This window comes from Aulonocara sp. 'chitande type north' Nkhata Bay, linkage group LG4 (genome assembly GCF_057382095.1).
Source record: "Aulonocara sp. 'chitande type north' Nkhata Bay isolate Kocher_YH1m ecotype deep benthic linkage group LG4, A_spYH_male_GT1.1, whole genome shotgun sequence".
Classification (NCBI taxonomy): domain Eukaryota; kingdom Metazoa; phylum Chordata; class Actinopteri; order Cichliformes; family Cichlidae; genus Aulonocara; species Aulonocara sp. 'chitande type north' Nkhata Bay.
Window position 1 is genome coordinate 18,146,360 of NC_141347.1, and position 19,976 is coordinate 18,166,335.

Sequence of the window (19,976 nt, forward strand, 5' to 3'; positions counted from 1 at the left end):
TGCAGCAAACATCAGATTTGTGTCGCTCTCTGAAGCCATAGCCAGCACTCTGGGATCAGTGTGAGGCTTTTTGGTGCATGTGGTAATGCTCATTCTGGTTGTTCAGCCACCCGACTCTCACCGTGCTTTTCTCAAAGGGCTGCCTTCCACTCCTTGCTTTTTTTTTTTTTTTTTTTTTTTTTTGTAAATGTACCCGCCTCTTTTCTGCTTACCCACAGCTGAATTGGTGAACACTGCGCGCCACCGCTGCCGCTTTCCGCCTCCCTTCTCTGGTAGCCATGTGTCCGTCTCACCCACATCATGGACGAGGGAGAAACTCGCTCCAATCACGCGACTCAATCAGCACGTCTGCACTTTGTCTCTCCAGCCTTGCCCCCGTTTTGTTTTCCCTTCCCCGCCCTGTCTAGCATCCTGCTTGTTGAGCTTTAAGTTTAAAGTGTTGCGTGTTTTCAGACTCATGGATGGTCTGCGGTGATTCGTCTATGTACAAGTGTTTGTGTATCTGCTCATCAGTAACGTAAAGCCAAGACTCCTCTCGTCATGTGCGTGTGTGAGAGATGGAACTTGTTTCTTTGCCGCCTGGGCCGTCTCCCTGCAGTTACCTGTAGTTTCAGATCTTTGAGATGACTGTCATGCAGATGTTTTGTTTCATATGTACATTTGGGCTGCCCCTCTTATTTTATTTTGTTTTTTGTTTTTGTTGTTGTTGCTTTGTTTTTCTTTTTTTTGTGGTTCAGCCATCAAATCAAACATCTCACTGGTTAATCATGAGAACAACCCAAGAGGTCCATGTTTTGCTATCCTCCTGACACACACAGACACTCCCCCTCACTCTCTATCTTAGGGGGTGTATCTGTGTGTTTATGAAAAGTTGCACTTAAACACACCATCTACATTCACACAAGTTTAAAGGCCCATCTGTCACAGGGCCTGTTTCCAGATATTGATTTTAAATGGGTCGTCTTATTATTGCTATTGTTGTTATATTGGTGAGATATTGTTTGGGGTAGGTTTTTTTTTGTTTTGTTTTGTTCTTTTTAACATAAAAGGGAGTTATAGTTGGGTGTTGTTGTTTGTTTTTGTTTTGTTTTTTTGGAGGGTTTTTTTTCTTTTGTTTTTTTTTGTTTGTTTTTTGTTTTTTAATTAGTATGTTTTTAATTTGTATTTTTCCTATTTCTTTTATGGGCGTGATTATTATTGACAGTGTTTTCAGTCAGGAAACTTGGTTTGTTTTGTTTGTGGTTTTTTTTGTTTTTTTTTCCCTTACAAGATCTTATAAGGAATTATTTTAAAAGAACATATAAGTAGACTGTCAAAGAGATATGAGTTGTTGAGGGTTATAGTCTGTATATTCTATGGGTATTATGAATTAAACGATTAACAAAAACACGTTATATACATACAATTGAATAAAATTTCCTGATACTGTTGAAATTGTGATGTGGTCTCGTTTTCTCTTTTTGTTTTTTTATTAGCTAATAAAAACATCAAAAGATACTTTATATTCAAAGGTCAATATTATTTAGTTTTATAGGTTTAATATTGAAATTCATCGCCAATATTGTAACCTTTGAGGAAGCACTTTGACAACAGTGCAAGGCAAGAAGAGATGTCGAACTACAGGGTGGGGGAAAGGTTACCAATGTCCAGTAATGGTTTATAAATAGTGGTCCGTATTTTGTGTGTGTGTATAATGTGAAAATTATGGGTTCTACCACAGAACCTTGTGGAACTCCATAATCAAGACTTTTCTTGTGCCATTTCTTGTGGATTTTTATGTGATGAATCCAAGTACACTGCTAATCAGAGTATAGCATCATGTCAGTAGAACCTGTGGGAGATTGATCTGGACATTTAAGTAGCAGAGGGGGGTTGTTAATTGGTTTCGGCTGCTTTGGTGTTAATGAAATTATCAGCAGGTGCAGCAGAGGGGCAACAATGAGACACCCTCTTAAATAGGCACTGTTTTACAGGTAGAGGCCACTGACATTTTTCCCCTCATCTGTTCTGCTTGTTGTTGTTTTTCACTAGTTTTGTTTTTTCATTTGACTTGGGTCACTACAGGTAGCATGAGGCGATACCTGGACCCTACCATGGCATGGGATGGGGATTGCATATCAAAACGTACCATTGCTAGAAGGTTAGAATGTCTCCTAGCACAGTCTCAAGAGAACAGAGGAGATCCCAGGAGACAGACAGTTACTCTGAGAGCTGGACAGGGCTGTAGAAGGTCCTTAACCAATCAGGAGTGAATAAAATTTTGGCAAAATGGACTAGCCTGCCACATCTATTTTTTTTTTTATTTCCCCCCCCCCCCCCCCCCCCCCCCCACTTTGATTTTGGGAGTATCTTTGAATGGAGCTCTGTGTTTTCATTTCCATGTCGATATCAACATATTTTCCCCATTGAGATCTGATGTGTTTTCAAAGTGTTCCTTTAATGTTTTTGAGCAGTGTAAAAGGAGCTGTAACACTGATCTGCCTTTGAGCTTTCACATCCTCCTTCATATCATGTCTCAGCATGACTGTAAGTTTAATATGCACACATGTATGTCTCTATATATCTCTACCACGTGTGACAGCAGGAAAACAGAAAAGTGGCAAACAGTGGGGTGTGATCTGTCTTCTGTGCGATTTGCACGTCAAAACGAGACACCTGTAAATGTAGGAAAATGCTGGAAGCTCTGATTTGCCCTGCAGTGAATGGATTTCTCTGTTCTCATGAAAACCAGGCTTGTTGTAACACATCACTGCAGGCTCGGCCTGTCACACAATTGTTTGTCACATTCCAGCTTTGCCATTCAAGTTGAACAATATGCTGCTGCTTATCCTGCTGACTTTGGACTGTACGTGGCATGTTGTGGTGAGCACTGCTTGCAGATAGATGGTTTTCATATTTCTGGCCTGGTCAAAGCAAAGTTTACCTACTCTACATTCCACATCCCCTTTGTCAAATACAAGATAAGAAACTTGCCACGCTGCCTGCGATGCATTTGTTTCCTAAGTTATCAGCTTGTGTTTAAGCCCAGCAGCACATTACATCTGGAAAAAGCAATAGATGGCTAATTGCACTCATCTGGCAGGTAATTTGTAGTCATATGCTGTTTTAGGATATTCTGTATTATATTAGCAATACTCCAGCTGTGTAGCAGAATAAAAGTAATCATTAGAAAGGTGTTGCAAGACAGAGGTACAGGTATGATATAACAAAAGCATAAAAACAGCATTACCACTGGAAGGGGAGAGGCCAGAGCGAGAGCCCTGTGGGGTTGTGAGCTGGTGCTTCATTAACTGACTTTTACAGCTCTGAGGGTTCAGCTGTACCTGCTAAGAGTAAGACTGAAATTCAGGGGTGGGACTTTTTTCTCTGTCGTACCAGTCTGTCTGGATTTTTTTCTTATCTTCCCACAACAAGCTGCTGGTTCTTCAGAAAAGTTTTTGGGTCTGGCCACTTGTGATTGGAGGGAGAAATCGAGTTGTCATTTTGAGATTGTCTTGCTGAGCAAGTTTTTTTTCTTTTGCTGGTGCTTCTGGTCAACCTGAACTGTGAGATCTTGCAGAGACTCTCTCAGGGACTCGCTGAATGTGCATGCAGGAAAGGATGATCAACTTTTTATATTTTTTCCTCCCAGTGTTGGGAGGATACACCCTCACCTCGGTTTACCTGCTAAAGAACCCACAGATTCTCCACAGGAAGAAACGCCCTGCTTTCTACTGCAAAAAGATCGCACACAGAGGAGGTAAGGATCTGCAGTCAATGTGTGGGACTCAAAGAACATGATGTGTGGAAGTGCTCACCGGACTGGGCTTGGCATGCAGTCTCTGTGCCCTGAGGTCTGAGTTTTAATCTGCCTTAAGTCCATCTGTAAAGCAGCTGCATGTCAGTCAGTAATTTAACTGGAGAGAAGCCCAAAACACTGATGCTATTGAATGTTATAGAATGCTTTTGCTTCACTTTCCAACATTTTAAATGCTAATTTCTTTCAGCAGCTGCAGATTTTAGTCCTGTGGGTTAAAGCCTTATGTATGAAGCTTTCCCATGGGGTGCCCCTGATTTTTCTTACTGCTTTAAAGATGAAGTCTTTGAACAAAAGGCCTGTTTTTTATATCTAAATCTTATTTTACTGTGCAGATACTTTTTTCTGTTCTACCACGAAGCTCAAGCTGAAAAGTTAATGTGCAATTCTAACTGATGATGTGATTTGCTGTAATGTTTAGTAGGACCAGTTTAGCAGCTCTCTATCTGAGACATTTTGAGTACTTCGTATTTTCTGACTACTGGCATAATTTCTATGAATTTTAGCATCTGGAGAGAGGATAGAGAGCACCATGGAGGCATTCACACAGTAAGTACCACACTGCCCTCTTTGAAGTGCTGTGAAAGAAGAATGCATCAATTTTTACATGATGGCAGACTTTTTAGACACCACACCCCCGACCCTCCCCATTCCCAAAAAAGGTGTATTGCTAAAAATGTGAAAGTGACGCACACACCCCTGACAAACGGTGGAGTCATCATTTTAATTATTCGTATCTTTTCTCTGTTGTCAGTGCGGCGGAGCAGGGCACTGAGATGCTGGAGATGGATTGTCATTTGACACATGATGGCTTTGTGGTGGTATCACATGATGAGAATTTGCTGAGGCAGACTGGCCATGATGTCACAATCTCCTCGCTCAATCTGCAGGTAAGAAGCCGGATCCTGCTAGACTGGGGCAAAGGTCACAAGGCCGTACTGAGACAAGAAGTGGTAATCTTTCAGAGACACCTGCTCTGTTTCTGTTTCATAGATGAGCTTTGTTACATTCATTGTTACACATGAGGAGACTATGTGAGTTTTATCTTGAGCACTACGTCTCAAATATACAATTTTTTGTGGCACAGATTCAACAAGGTGCTGGATACAGTACTCAGGGATTTTAGTTCATGTTGACATGATGACATGAGACAGTTACTGCAGATTTGTTGCCTGTATATAAATGAACCTCCTGTTCCACCACATCCCAAATGTGCTCGATTGGATTGGGATCTAGCGAGGCCATTTGAGTACAGGGAACTCAATTTTTGTTTTCTAGATGTTTGAGCTTTGTGACATGGTGTGCTATCCTGCTGGAATCAGTTATGAAAAGATAGGTACACAGTTCATAAAGGGATGGACATGTCAGCAACAATACACGGGTAAGATATTTTCTTGGCCCCAAAGTGTGCTAAGAAAATGTCTGACACTTGCACAAGATGGGATCATGTTATTTACACCATAATTCTGATCCTAACATTCAAATGGCACAGAAAAACATCAAGATTCACACCAGACAACATTTTTTCCAGTCTTCTATTGTCCAATTTTATTGAACTTGTGCAATATTAGTCTCAGTTTCCTTTTCTTAGCTAACAGAAGTGGTACTTGATGTGGTCTTCTACTGCTAAAGACCACCTGCTTCAAGTTTTGACATGTTTAGAAATGCTGTTCTTCATAATTTGGTTGTTACACGGGGATATTTCACTTATTGTTGCCTCATCTTGAAGCAGCTATGCTATTCTCCTCTGATTTCTGACATTAACAAGGTACTTTTACCTACTTAAATCCCCCCCACCCTGATGCTCAGTTTGAACTTCAACAGGATGTCTTGGCCATGTCCGCATACCTAAATGTAATTGCTGCCATGTGATTGGCCGATTAGATATTTGCATTTATGGGAAGCTGAACAAGTGTGAGTGTATAATACTCTAGAGCAGCGGTCTCCAACCTTTTTTGCGCCACGGACCGGTTTATGCCCGACAATATTTTCACGGACCGGCCTTTAAGGTGTCGCGGATAATAAAACAAAATAAAACTAACGGTACCGAAAAAAGATTTATTCATAACACACGTGAAAAGACCCAGGAAAACCGAGTTAACGATAAAAACGATAACAAAATAACGCTGAAAACCGATAAAAACCCTGAAAACCATACATTTCACATCTGAGCCTCAACTCTCGCGGCCCGGTACCAAACGACTCACAGACCGGTACCGGTCCGAGGCCCGGGGGTTGGGGACCGCTGCTCTAGAGTTCAATTTAGTTTTATTGTAAAATGCAGAATAACTGCTTAAAAGTCAGTTTTCACTTCCAAACAATCTGGTAGTTCCTTAAGCTCACATGAGACTGCCAGATTCGGTTGTAATGCTACTGTGAGCTACGGGGCTTTACATGGGGGTTTACATGTTATTACATGTTTTTCCATCCAGATTTAACAGCACACTTATTTACTGTAGCAACATTACTTACAGAGCTGCATGGAGGCATCTTTTAATTCTTTTAAATTCACCATAATCTTCAAAAAGGGCACGCTGCTTGCATTACTCTTGAGGTTTCCTCGGAAACAAAGCTGTAATTTCTCAGTAAGAGTTTGTTCAAGCATCAGATTACCATCAAGTGAATGTTTGCATCCGGCTTTGTTGCATGTACCAACTCAGCTGGGACAACAATACTAAGAATATCCGATGGCGTACACAAATTCTTTTCACCTTAATCACATCATAGTAAATTCACCTTATATCTCTCTGTTCAACTCTGTTTTAAAACTTTTAGGATTTGCCTTTGTATAAGGAGAGACTGGAGGTAACATTTTATGAAGGTGAGTTCCTCCTGTTATATCTAATTGTTCATTTTTAATGAAAAGACATTTGAAGAAGAAATGCATCTATAACAATAATCATCATCATAATCATAAATCAAACACTGTATGTTGAAAAATGTATAGACAAAACAATCAAACAACTACTGTTTAAAAGTGACAGAATAAAAAAAAATGAGCTTCCCCAATTTCCTCCAGCAGGACATCAGTATTAATACTCTGGATCAGAGTTGGCTAGTGATACTGAATTCATATCCAAGAGAGGGGGGCAAAATTAGAGGGACTCTGAGGAGTAACCTTAAAGCCTGAATCATTAAATAATTGCCAGACTATGAAACTTCTAATTAAAAATAAAATTAATAAATATTACTTTGTATCATATGTGCTACATCCAGCAATTTTCTTGCAATTTATTGTTTAATTCACTGTAAAAGTTATTGCCATAAGGAGAAATACAATTATCTGCAAAGAAATCATAGCTCACACTGTATTTGTTAATTACATAGCCAAATCATAAGCGATCGGTTAGAAACAGCAGGAGGCCAACAATGAAACCTTGTGGAACACCGTTTCTTAGCATCACTATAGCTGACTGCACAGATTATCAGAACACGTGTAGACACAGATGAAACTAATATAAAAGCAAACCTGAAACGCAGGTACTATATTAAAAGAGTGATAAAAGCAGCAGACAGATCCCAGATGAGTAAAGCAGTGTGGTGCACCACAGTCAACTGCCATAACAAGTTAATTTCTTTCTGATATGCTCATGCATCTAATGTGACTTTACTTTTCACCCCTCCTTTTCTTTAGGCCGTTACAGCACTGGCAAGGACAGGAAGTTTGCTCTGCTGGAGGATGTGTTCAAGAAGTTCCCTGAGATGCCGATCAGCATTGAGATCAAAGAGAACAACCACGAGCTCATTAAAAGGGTACACGTTAATCGCCCCGAAAAACCAACACCAAACTTCTACCACAATTTCCTGATATATGAAAAAGCTTCAGCTTTTCAGGATTGAATCAGGCCTCTTTGAGGTGGATACATTGTCTAAATTCCAGTCAAGGTGGACAAATTATGAGTGATTTTCTAACTACAAGGCTAGGGAGCTTTTCCTGTGCAATTCTAAATATGTTGTCCACCTTATAAACAGTGTCCACAGTTTACTGCCCAAGTCTAGCACAGCAGCCTCTGTGATTGCTGTGTCTGCTGCACCACTTGCACTCTTACACCTTCGTGTCATCATGTCCTGAATGCTAATATTTGTTTCCCACTTGATTTTATGTTTTTAGGTGTCTGATCTGGTTAAACGCTACAACAGGGAGGGGATCACTGTGTGGGCTTCCGCAGACTCCACGATCATGAAGCAATGCTGGAAAATGGTACATTAACCAGCTGGAGGAGATGAGTTACCTGTATAGCATTAACACACTTTACTCATTATAACATTTTAATTACATGCAGGAAATGCATGAAATGAAGCTATATGATGGCGTTACAGGGTTTCCTTAGCTTTTCAGTATGGTTTTCAGCATGATTCATAAACACCGCCTCTGTACCAGTGTTGTCACCCAGCATGTCTGTGTCTCTTTTCTCTCCTTCCACGTAGAACGGCTCCATGCCGTACAGTTTCACTATGAGCCGAGGCCTGCTGCTTCTGCTTCTCTTCTACACGGGGCTGCTGCCCTTTGTGCCAATAGGAGAGAGTTTGCTGCAGTTCTACCTAATGCGCATCTTCAACAGGTGTGACTGCAGGAGTGTGTTCAGTGCATGCTGAGTAAACTGTGTCCATTCATGTGCATGCACAGTCCTTTTTCTGTTAAGACGGTGACGCTTCATGTTCTTGCTATCTATGCTCACTGTGTCTGGACTGCCTAACTGAGCTCATTAACATTTTTCCTGGTTCAAAATGAGAATTTGAATGATGATGGTGAATAACAGCTAAGCATGACTGGTTTAAGTATGGTACAGGCTCTGGGTCTGTGTTGCCTTATTTGGGGGAAAAACCAGCAATTTTCCCTTTGGTTTTAAATTCTGACCGTTTACTTTGGGGGGGGGTTGTAGTTGTGAATGTTTATGTTCTGCTTGTTCAGCTGTGGTTCATACATTTCTGTTAAACACATTCGGATTTATGTTTTACTTTTATTTATAAAACTCTCTGGGAGCACTGAAAGTTTCTCTGTGCAATGACAATTTAATCATGTGGTTGTAAGCCTTTTTCTGCGACCTCTTGGTTTTTATTCTCTCAGATACTTTTATTTCATAAAAGTGTAACTGTGTCTTTCTCTGTCTCTGTGTGCGCTGAAGGACATTCATTCCCGATGAAGCTCTCCTGAGGAACAAGCTCGTTGTGTGTTTGATAGAAAAGTAAGAGAAGTATTAAAAAGGACTATGGTAGTTGTTCCTACTCACTTATTTATTGGTCTTGAAATCTAAATTATAAATGCCAAAAATTGACAAAACATTCAGTCCTCACTACACTGAAAGATTGTTTACACTGCTAGCTTAAATCTAGCATTTTAAGCACAGTGTGCAGTTTGTGTTTTATTTTAAATTTGCTTCTTTCATGCTGTCATTGCAGAATAACTATGAGGAAGAGTCTTTTTAGGCACCTCGCTGCCCGTGGAATTCAGGTACGAAATCACATTTCTAAGTGTTTACAGCACTGTGCTTGAAAGAAGAGTTAAAGAAATGCAAAGAAAGCCAGAACTGTGGAATATAAACATATCAGAGTAAAATAAAACGCTAAATACTGAGAGGCAAATATGAAAAATATCACAAATGTTTGTTTACCTTGTCAAAGGCTCTTTGTCTTATCAGAGTTTTGTTTGCTCATTCTCATTTAGATAGAAACAGTGCAGGGACCACAAGTGTGCTCAGAAACTTTCCTGGAACAGTTTTGCTTCACCTTTTACTTTGCTCTTGTGTCTTCCATGAAAAGATGAACAGGGAATCCCCAAAATATAATTCCTGTTAAAGTCAATGGATTTGATTTTTCTCCTACTAGTCACTGCATGGTCAGCTGCATGATGCTATTCAAACTCAACAGGTTATGATCTAACACAGAAAGCACTTCAGCATGACAAATAGTTGACCTCACACAACCACTATGAGTGTCCTGAATGCATCATCTCTATCCTGATGTGATGAGATCAACCCTGTTGTCAGGACATGACTCCACTCAATAGCTGGAGAAAGTAACACTCTTTAAGCTATGTGATATTTATATTTTGTCCTTGTTGTATTTCAACACTTTTTTAAATAATGCCAAAGTAGCAACCAGGAAATGTTTCTTTCTATATCATCTACATGTTGTTTTTTAGTGTTTTGGGGAGAATTTGTGGGCATGTTAAAATCCAAGTATTTTAATCAGTGATTCAGTAACATGTCCACACGATTTACAGCTTATCAGTCCACTGAATGTCCTAATCAGTCCTACTGATATTCCCTCACTAGACTCTTTAGTAGGTAATTGGTGCCGACTACCAGGTTTGTGTCCTTTTGCCTTCAAAACTGCCTTAATTCTTCATGGCACAGATTCAACAAGATGCTGAAAACATTCTCCAGATATTTTGGTCCATATTGACATGATGGCATCACACAGTTGCCGCAGATTTGTCAGCTGCACATCAGTAATGTGAATCACCTGTTCCACCACATCCCAAAGGTGCTCTGTTGGATTGAGATCTGTTAACCTTGGAGTCTATTTAAGTACAATGAACTCATTGTCGTGTTAAAGAAACCAGTTTAAGATGAGTTGAGCTTTGTGACTTGGTGTATTATCCTGCTGGAAAGAACTAGTGAACCAAAGGATGGGTACGCTGGTCATAAAGGGATGGACATGGTCAGCAACAATACTTGGGTAGACTGTGGTGTTTATCTGATGGTCAGTTGGTACTAAAATGCCTAAAGTGTGCCAAAAAATATCCCCCTCACCATGACCAAACCGTTGATACAAGGTGGGCTCATTTTCATGATGTTTATACCAAATTCATCATCTAAATCTTGCAAATCTTGCAGAATTCAATATTCATAAGACCAGGTAACGTCTTCTGTTGTCAAATTTTGGTGAGTCTGTGGGAACTGTAGCTTCAGTTTCCTGGTTGTAGCTGACATGAATGGCACCCAGTGTGGTCCTCTGCTTCTGTAGCCCATCTGCTTCAAGGTTCAACATTTTTTATTTGTATTCACAAATGCTCCTCTGCATGCCTTGGTTTTAAGGAATGGTTGAGTTACAGTTACCTTCCTGTCAGCAAAGCAGCCTGGCCACTCTCCTCTGACCAGAGAACTACAGCTCACTGGGTATTTTCTTCCTTGGACCATCCTTTGTAAAGCCTGGATATGGTTCTGTGGGAAAATCCCAGTAGATCAGCAGTTTATTCTTTTTTTTTTTTTTTTTTTAAGACTCATACCAGCCGTTTGGCACCAACAGCCACTTTCAAAGTCATTTCAATCACATTTCTTCCCCACTCTGAAGCTCGGTTTGAACTTCTGCAGGTCATTTTGACCACGTCTACAGGCAGCCATTCGACTGGCTGATTAGATATTTGTGTCCACGAGCAGCTGAACAGGTGTCCCTAACAAAATAGCCAGTGAGTCTCGGTGCTCACCTGTTAACCGGCTCGTTCAGCTAATAAGATTAGCTTTGCAACATGCTCCATGAAATTTTTTTCCCTTGTTTTCTCTGTTTCCTAGGATACATATTATTCTAATCAAGATGAATGTGACACTTTTGTTGCCATTGCATTGATTATCAATATCATTTTGTAATGGTTATTTATCTACACTGTAGCCTGAACAACTGTCCCATGGTGCTTCAGATTTTCTGCTGCCATACAAGGAAAAACAAAGCAGTGAAATGTCAGTTTTTAACTGAAGATAACTGTTGCAATTGCAGGTGCATTTATTTGTTTGCAACACAGAAGAAGACATAGAGGCGGCATTAGAAGTAGGAGCCACTGGAGTGATGAGTGACTATCCAACTCTTCTGTCCAGCTACTTCTGCAAAAACAGAAGTCAGGACTGAATCCAAGCACACCATCACATGATGGCAACAATGACACTGATAAAAACGGCTAATGCAACATTTGTTGAAGAATCTTTGGTCTACATAATAATCGCCATGCAGTGGGAACACAACTATCATTAATCTCTTCGGTGCTGACCTTTAATCGCTGCTGACGGAATGACTTGTTTGTCATGGGATCGTCTCTACAGCCTCCACCCACAAACAAACCACGGCATTGATTTGGTCTGCAGCACATCTAACGAGTGAATATTTAACTAGCTGGACTGTATATCTGATTAAATGTGACTTTATTTTGAATGTCTCTAATGTTACTTTCTGCCACTTTTAAGATAGGGCTTGAGAAATAAATGATTATGAATAAATCACTTGCATTTTGGCTTTTATATTCTTTTGGGCCATTAGAAGATTACAAGGTAATTACTGGCAGTACAAACATGAATACAGTACAGTGTGTTACGGAGCAATCTAGGCAGCATAGTGCGAATCTCTTTGACCGATTTTCTTGACCTAAAAGAGACTGTAGAGAGTGTACACATGCTGTAAACCTCACCTGTGTCCTTGTTTTCCCAAGCAACTATGGTCAAAGTCCAGCCACCCGGCCGTGATAATAATCAACCAGTTTGTTGGTGAAACAAAGAGGGTATTTTTCTGTGTAGGTTGGCGACGATCAAGTTAATGGGATATACCTGGATTTATGCAAAAAAATAATAACAGTAGGCACCGAGAGCAAAGTAGCAATAAAATAAGATGTCTTGGTAGTATTGAGACACTTGAGACAATTTCCCATATTTTGACTGGTTCGGGAGGACATGCAAATCAACTCAGTTTTATTTATATAGCATCAAATCACAACAAAAGTTGCCTCAAGGAACTTTACATGTAAGGTAGAGACCCTACAACAATACAGAGAAAGCCACAACAATCAAGCAACCCAGTATGAGCAAGCACTTGGTGAGAGTGGGAAGGAAAAACTCCCTTTTAACAGGAAAAAACCTCAAAACAGAACCAGACTCAAGGAGGGGCAGTCATCCACCATGGCTGGTTGGAAGTGATGGTAGGGACACGGGACTAAAACACTGTGCACTTTGCACTTTTCTAAACTCTGGTTTTAACCCAGTGCGAACGGTAGGCCTTTTATTATAGTGAGAAGAAGCTTAGCCAGTTTAACGCCATAATCATCAGGGAAAGCTACAAGTCAACAAGTTGCACACTTGAAGAAGAAAATGAAGTTCCAGTATATTCTGAATAATGTGGTGTGAAGTGACACAATATATGTGTTATAATTAAATAAAATTGCTGAACTTTTCAGATGTGGCAAAAGAAAGCTATGCAAATCTATGGATAGATTCAAACTGAAGGCCCCAAAATGCAGAAATCGCAGTGAAAGTACATAAAGACTTTCCATATGCATGACTATAAGAACAAACTTCAGTTTCCCTTTATCTTTACTGTATTTGCTTAGCAAGACAGTTTGAAATATTGTTCAATTAGCCTGTACGTGCCTAGTTTATTGTTTGTTTGTTTTTATTTTTAAGTCATCATTGCTGACATGTCCCACTTTCTCCCACACAAATGCCACATATGCCCTACATTTAGTTTGTTGGGATCTGCTCACCCTAGGCCTAGGTCATTGATCAACATTTAATGTTACATGTTGCTGTACCACAAAGCAAGGAAACTGCAGGAATTATAACCAAACGTTTCAAAACTAAACTAGAGATCAGTGTAATAGACCGCCTGCCTGTGTGTCATAAAAATACACACACACACACACAAGAAAGGCAAAGGACATGCAAAGGAGCAGTCAAGAAACCACAACAAATAAAACCCTTCCCTCAGGCTCATATTCCAAGAACTCCTGGAAACTGTCACAGTAGCAGGTTAGCATGTTGTTCTTGCTCTTATTGGTCTGATCTCTACAGAAGCACTATGCTTGTTTTTGAAATTATTTTTAATCCCAGTCCGACAGGCCGGAGATAATAACACACTTTCAGCATTTATGAAACGCTACCAAACAGCAATCAAATCGATAGCCATAAAAGGCCCCGGTAAGATGGAATCTGATTGGTTGACCCACATTCTAACGTCACTCGGAGGCTCTGATTGGTCAGCGGGGATTTGTTTTGCACTACCCAGACTTCCTCCTATGCGTGTTTTCATAAACAAATCGCATTTTCCCTCCCGCCGAGGTCGCTGCTTTCGCTCCTTGTCAGCCTGCCAGCTTTGTCGGCGTCCAGCTCCACTTTTAAAGAAGGTCGTTTCGGAACTTTGAGCGCTGGTTCTGGTTCAAAAAACAAAAGAGAGACGCGGGTAAACGGGCTCCGCTTCAACAGCCAGAGCTGTCTGTCCTTTTTTGTGTGTCCGAACCGCCAACGCGTGGTCGATCGTTTCTCACCAAACTGACCGTTTTTCTGCCTTTTACCTGAAGTTTTTCAGCTGCCGGCCACACCAGTCCGCTGTCTAGACTGTGGGGAGCTTCGGTGTTTTTAGGTGAGTGGACGGACACCGAGAAATGTCCTGCAATGCGCATCTGCGCTGCTGCCGCTGCTGTTGTGTGTTGACAGTGCGGAGCTAGCGGGCTAGCTAACACACTAAGCTAGGTCAAAGCAGAGCTAGTGGCCCGATATACTCCTGCAGCTGGCAGATGCACCATCAGTCCGTTTACGTTGACTGGTAGACTGACAGTGCCTGTACAGTCCTTGAATTTGGGTTAACTGCTGCATTTATCTAAGCAAGGGTTATTTGTGCCAACTATTAGAAACCAGGAAGCAAGCTGCCTGGTTAACTAACCTGTTATTTTTGACTAGTCTCAGCTAACAATGCATCCATACCTTGTAAAGTCACCCTCTGCCATCATACATTTAATCATTGAAAAGAAGATGCATGATTGAAGCTGACAAAGAGTCCAACCCAGATAGCTTTCATTCATTAAGGATGAATGACCTTAAAACCTTGATGTTAGATAGCTCAAACTGTTAGTTACAAACTCCAAATTGTTAAATACTAATGCAAAGGCTTGAGGGAGTAAGTCACACCTTTATAGTGCTGACTTTCAATTTTCACTTGGTGTATAATAGTAGGACTTTGGTCATAGATTTTTCTGGACCACATCTGATCAGGTGATTAACAGATTTTCTCTGGGTCCAGCCTCATTGCAGTTTGACAGTGCTCAATTTTAGTTTAGTTTTCTTTGTAGTTATTATAATACTGGGGCTACTTATCAGGGGCCTGGTTGAAGAGATTACAGTAGTAGCACTTTGTGAAGGCAGTTGAAAGTCATGTCAGGCATCCTAAGTCTTAATACAAAACACCTCATCAGGCTGGTTGTGTTGACAATGGGCTTTTTATAAGATAGACTTTTACCCCCAACTGAAAAATTCACGTTATTACATTATTATAGCAGCAAAATGAATAGAACAGGAACAAAATAAGTAGATTCAGCATTATAACATAACCTTTATTAATAATACTCTACAACAATAGAGAAAAATGTGCACTGTGCATATAGAAATATATATGGCATGGGACATTGCATAGTGCAGTGGTTAACAGCAAGATGGAATATAGACTATTGCACACAGTCTGACAGAAGATGGAAGGAACGTCCTGCTTTTGGTTTTTAGTTTGGCTTAACTTTAATAACCTTTGTGTCACATTGCGTTAGGGTGAAGCTTTATAGTCTTGTGATGGGGCTAAGGTTAATTCAAATGAGAAAGAAATCATCCTGTTTATGGTTAGTCAGATGGAAGAACTGTGTGCCAAGATCGCTAACCCATCATACAAACAATAATAAAAAAAACCTCGTCTCTCTCTGTTTTTGGTCCTGCTCAGACATGGTGAAGCTGACAAAAGCCAAGACGTTCCAGGCGTATCTGGACTCCTGCCACCGCCGTTACAGCTGTGTGCACTGTCGCGCCCATCTGGCCAATCATGACGATCTTATCTCCAAGGTCTGTATGCCGCTTGTCTTTTTTGTTGATAATCATGTCAGATGCCATGCACATTTGCTTCATGGTTATTTTAGAAAGTTGCATCTGAGACATATCAGAGTTGGGTTTGCAGTCTGTCTCTAATTTATATTTTTCCTCCCTGTCTCCTAGTCTTTCCAAGGCAGCCAGGGCCGAGCCTACCTCTTCAACTCTGTGTAAGTATCAACTATTAAAAAGCAGGTTTTTCCTGTTTTCGGTTTCCAGTCTCACTTCTCCTGTAGACAGAAGAGGGAACTGTTGTTGTTTTTCACATCTCACTTGTATTCACAACAACTTTAAAGCCACTTTGTGCAAAAATGTTATTTTTTCACGCAAATCGTTTTATAAAAAGTCTATTTCTCGGTGAAAACACATTTCTAGTATCGCGCTTGTTTGATCAAACCACACTGAACGGACAACTTGATTTGCTCTAGTTTGGATTTTGAAGGTGTGTGAGCTCACGTTCTTCCGGGGTTAGTGGGTCAGGAGTACACACTGTTTGCGTCTTAAATATTAACCTACTAGCTCCACTCAGTTTAAATCTTAATTTGTTCAGGTGCAGCCCTTTTTGAATAGTAGGGTTTCATTAACATTTTCTCCTAAAGGAGGTTGTAGCTGTGCAGGAGAGGCTGTCCTTGAGTGATTACTGAAGAGAACAGTTTAATCACAGTGTGTCCATGCTTTTGTCTTCAGGGTCAATGTCGGCTGCGGCCCTGCTGAGGAGAGACTGCTGCTCACGGGACTTCATGCTGTGGCCGACATCTACTGCGAAAACTGTCACACCACGTTGGGCTGGAAATATGTACGTATATGTCCTCCAGCAAATACAGTGCAGGATTATTCATCTTTAAATCACTTAAAGGCTTTTTGTTTTTTAATTCACTGAGACGTCCACACACACTTTTCTGGTGCCATGACGAATTTTATACATATCGCACAAATCAATTGGGACATTTTTGTAAGACGCAGAATGTGCACAAAAACAACAAAGAAATGATGTAATCAAGAACATCTGGACTTTCCAGTGATTGTTATGTGAATGTCACTGTCTGCATTAATGCATGAACTGCAAAAATTGTAAAGAAATACATGAGAAAATGACCCGTTTTCTCTCTTGATTTATTACTTCTGTAAACTTTTCCCTGATGACTTTATGGTCTCTGTCGCTGTTTTAAAGCCTTCATTAAGACAACATGCTGTTCATTTAGTGAATTATTATCTCCATTAGGAGTAAACGGCAAAGTGGGGTATGTTTCGGGGTGTGGCTTCACTCTGATTGACAAACTCTTACTGTTTGTTTGTGCAGTGTTTTCACTTGGGGTTGGGCTTTGCTAAAAGTCACTCTAAGAAGTAGCAAGATGTCAGATTAGTTGTCCACTAACCAGACATCATGTCAGCTACAGCTTTCTTTCATCTGTCATCTAACTTTTTCTCTCTTTCTAACAACTCCTTTCACCTTCCTCCTGCAGGAACAGGCCTTTGAACTGAGTCAGAAGTACAAGGAGGGGAAGTACATCATCGAGCTGTCCCACATGATAAAGGACAACGGTTGGGACTGAGAGGGAAATCTTCGTCTTTCGTCATGACTTTTTCACAAGTTGCGAAAACGGTTCCAGTGTAGCTTCTTCATCCCACGTTCGAGCCATCGCTGTGCCACACTTTCACTTCATACAGCTTTGCCAAGAATAGCATGTGATGCCTTATCTTTATCTGTTCTTCGTGTTTTGTTTCCTTTTTTTTCCAGCAAGCACGACAACACATTTGCTGATAATGCTGTCCTAAGTGCTAGTTGTGCAGGAGGACATGGATTGAATGAGTGCGGGGTTTGCGCGTGAGAACTTGGAGATGTAGTCACACGGGGCACCAGTTGGTGTTACATTTTGAGCACGCCTATTAGCGATTAAACCACTGAAACGGCCTCGCCCCGTGGTGGGCAGGCCGGTGCAAGTCAAATTATCTGATCTTAAACACTGGATGCAGGTATTTGGGTTTTCCTTTTGACTTTAAGGTGCATATTTAGATGTAAATGACCCAAACTGAGTGAATTATTTAGGCTTGTTTAATCCAGAGATCCCTTCTTTTTTGATGTGAGGGTATGGGAACGCTTAGAGAAGCGGGATGGGCTTTTTTTTATGAGTTAATGTTTTTAAGATTAGTAAAACTTGTTCATATTTTGCCTAAAAAGCCCACAAACATCTTGTAATTCATAATCTGGGGTAAGTCTTCCGCTTGAAGGTCTACCTTTTAGTGTGCGTTTGGGTGGGAATGTGTATGAGTGCAGTGTTTGCTCATAAGTCTTAAGCTGGATAGTGTTGAGAAGCATTGATCTGGAGTTGATTCACATTTAGATTTTCCACTGCACATTCGGGATATCTTCACTCTTAATGCGGATCCTTCATATGTTTGTGACCTAACACTAAAGCAGCCCTTAGATTTCCTAGATTGTGCTAGAGCAGAGTGTGATTTGGGTAATGTAGCATATTTATGGTGATTTTTTTTTTTTTTTTTATGTCTGCTTCTTTCATTAAAGTGTTTTTTATTTTAACCTGATATTTCATTAAAATACAGTATGCCAGTAAGACTTTTGTTTGTACTGTGGTGTTTCATCTTATCTCGCTTCTGATTTTCTCATCAAGCTTATTTCTTCTTTGTGGTCAAATCCAGACAAAACACAGCCTGAGAAAGTTTCTGTTCAAAGTGCTGAGACAACACAAAAGCGTGAGGGCCAAATTCATAAAACAGCCAAAGGTAAAAGTAGCTTTTGATTGTCTGTTTTGGTGGGAAACTAATAAAAAGGAAGAATTAAAGTACTCACTTAGGCATATTCTGTAGGTCACACATCTTGTATCGGTGTCATTTTATATTATTGATGGTAGCGAGAGACAGATCAGTCCTTTTTTTAATCACCAGGGATTAGTTTACACTGAGTAGCTCGTGACTCTTTGATCCATCTCTAGTGCCTCCCTGTGGCTTTAAGAACAAACCTGATTTATTTATCATCTCCATAAGTGGTTCTTTACAAACTTTGGCATAAAAAGTAAGTAAATTTGTGTTTGCTCCATTATTTCTTTGTTGTAACAATGCTCTGCAATAAATCTTATATTGTTTGCAAGCCTGTTTATTGCCCCTTAAATGGTGCCACATTTGTGAGTTGTTCCCATTATAAAATAGTCAAATCTTCTCGTCAAAGCCAAACAGCTTTTTCTGCTATTGAGCTTCTGGTACTGCAGGTGGCTCATTGCTGTTTGATTAGGAGCAACTGTGAGCGGGGACCCTGCTACAGCAGTCAGTTGGTGTCTGCTCCAACCATGGCATGTTTGACTGATCTGGATAGAGCTATGCTATAGGACAACTTCAAGCAGGTGTCCAGTCAAGGTTTGCAAAATGATCTGGCCGATGGCTGTTTACCCAGACAACCTGGAACAGACTGCACACAGCCAATCTAAGGTCTGGTCTGGCACAACCACACTGGCTGACTTCTGACAAATGCTGCTTGAAGAATAGGATGCCATCCCACAGCAGTTTGTGACCAGCATGAGGAGGAGGTGCCAGACTCTTTTGCCAATTAATACTTCTTCCCCCGCTTGTTAAATTAATAAATTGCTAACATGTTTTGTTCCTTCAGACTTCAATCATCCAATCCAATAAATAACACCAAACCAGAGTCAGTAGCAGAATGAGCTGTTTGGCATTGGCAGAGAAGATTTAGCAGGCTTTTTATTGGTCCAGCTCACATACTCATCTCTGCTGCTTAACCCACAAACAAATGTTGCACCATTTATGGACAGGAGAATAGGTTTTCCAGCAGGCTTATTATCAAAGCAGATCACTTTAAATCTGATTTATTTGCATAAAAACAGGTAGGACTCAGATTGGCCTGCATAGCTTTAAAACTACATTTTTGTAAATAATAAGTCAACAGTTTTCATTACTTTAATTTCATAAATAGTGATATTAAAATGAAAATGCAAATTTAAAAGACTTTAAATAGTTGCACCTATTAGTGATGCTGATAATAGTTGTGTTGCCTTTATTTACGGCTCAAATTCCTTTGTGTTCAGAAAACGTTCAGATGTGGCTGCATTTTTATGACATAACAGCAGCTTTTTAAGAAAATGTCTTTTTACGCATGTCAGCGGAGCTCTCGCCGTCTGTGTAACAAATCCGACTCTGTGCCAACAGATGGTGCTGGAAGTCAGCCAGCAGGTGGTGCTGTAGTGTAGTTATGTTTAGACACCAGTGCTGTGCAGAGATTTTATCACCTTTAATTCTTACCGCTCTCATTTCAGTGCCATCCGATCAGACCCAGATTTATTTTACAGCATGACAGCGAGTCCAAAAATACAGCCAGAGGCATAAAGCAC

At 40.4% G+C, this 19,976-nt stretch overlaps 2 protein-coding genes across 3 annotated transcripts; both read left to right on the forward strand.

Annotated features, from left to right (window-relative positions):
* The first annotated feature begins 2,355 nt into the window (after window positions 1-2,355).
* Window positions 2,356-12,008, forward strand: gdpd3a (glycerophosphodiester phosphodiesterase domain containing 3a). The gene is made up of 10 exons (XM_086288815.1): window positions 2,356-3,739; window positions 4,303-4,345; window positions 4,551-4,686; window positions 6,572-6,617; window positions 7,431-7,549; window positions 7,908-7,997; window positions 8,225-8,358; window positions 8,923-8,982; window positions 9,197-9,248; window positions 11,513-12,008. Exons 1-10 carry the CDS (start codon window positions 3,583-3,585, stop codon window positions 11,639-11,641), a joined length of 966 nt encoding a protein of 321 aa, XP_086144941.1. The 5' UTR covers window positions 2,356-3,582; the 3' UTR covers window positions 11,642-12,008.
* A 1,731-nt stretch (window positions 12,009-13,739) lies between these two features.
* On the forward strand, window positions 13,740-18,193 carry ypel3 (yippee-like 3). Of its 2 annotated transcripts, XM_086288817.1 has the most exons (6): window positions 13,740-13,954; window positions 14,073-14,134; window positions 15,476-15,594; window positions 15,745-15,788; window positions 16,306-16,414; window positions 17,082-18,193. In XM_086288817.1, exons 3-6 carry the CDS (start codon window positions 15,478-15,480, stop codon window positions 17,169-17,171), a joined length of 360 nt encoding a protein of 119 aa, XP_086144943.1. In that variant the 5' UTR covers window positions 13,740-13,954; window positions 14,073-14,134; window positions 15,476-15,477; the 3' UTR covers window positions 17,172-18,193. The 2 variants fall into 2 exon arrangements, with proteins under 2 accessions (XP_086144943.1, XP_086144942.1); XM_086288816.1 differs by having other exon boundaries at window positions 13,741-14,134.
* The last annotated feature ends 1,783 nt before the right edge of the window (window positions 18,194-19,976 follow it).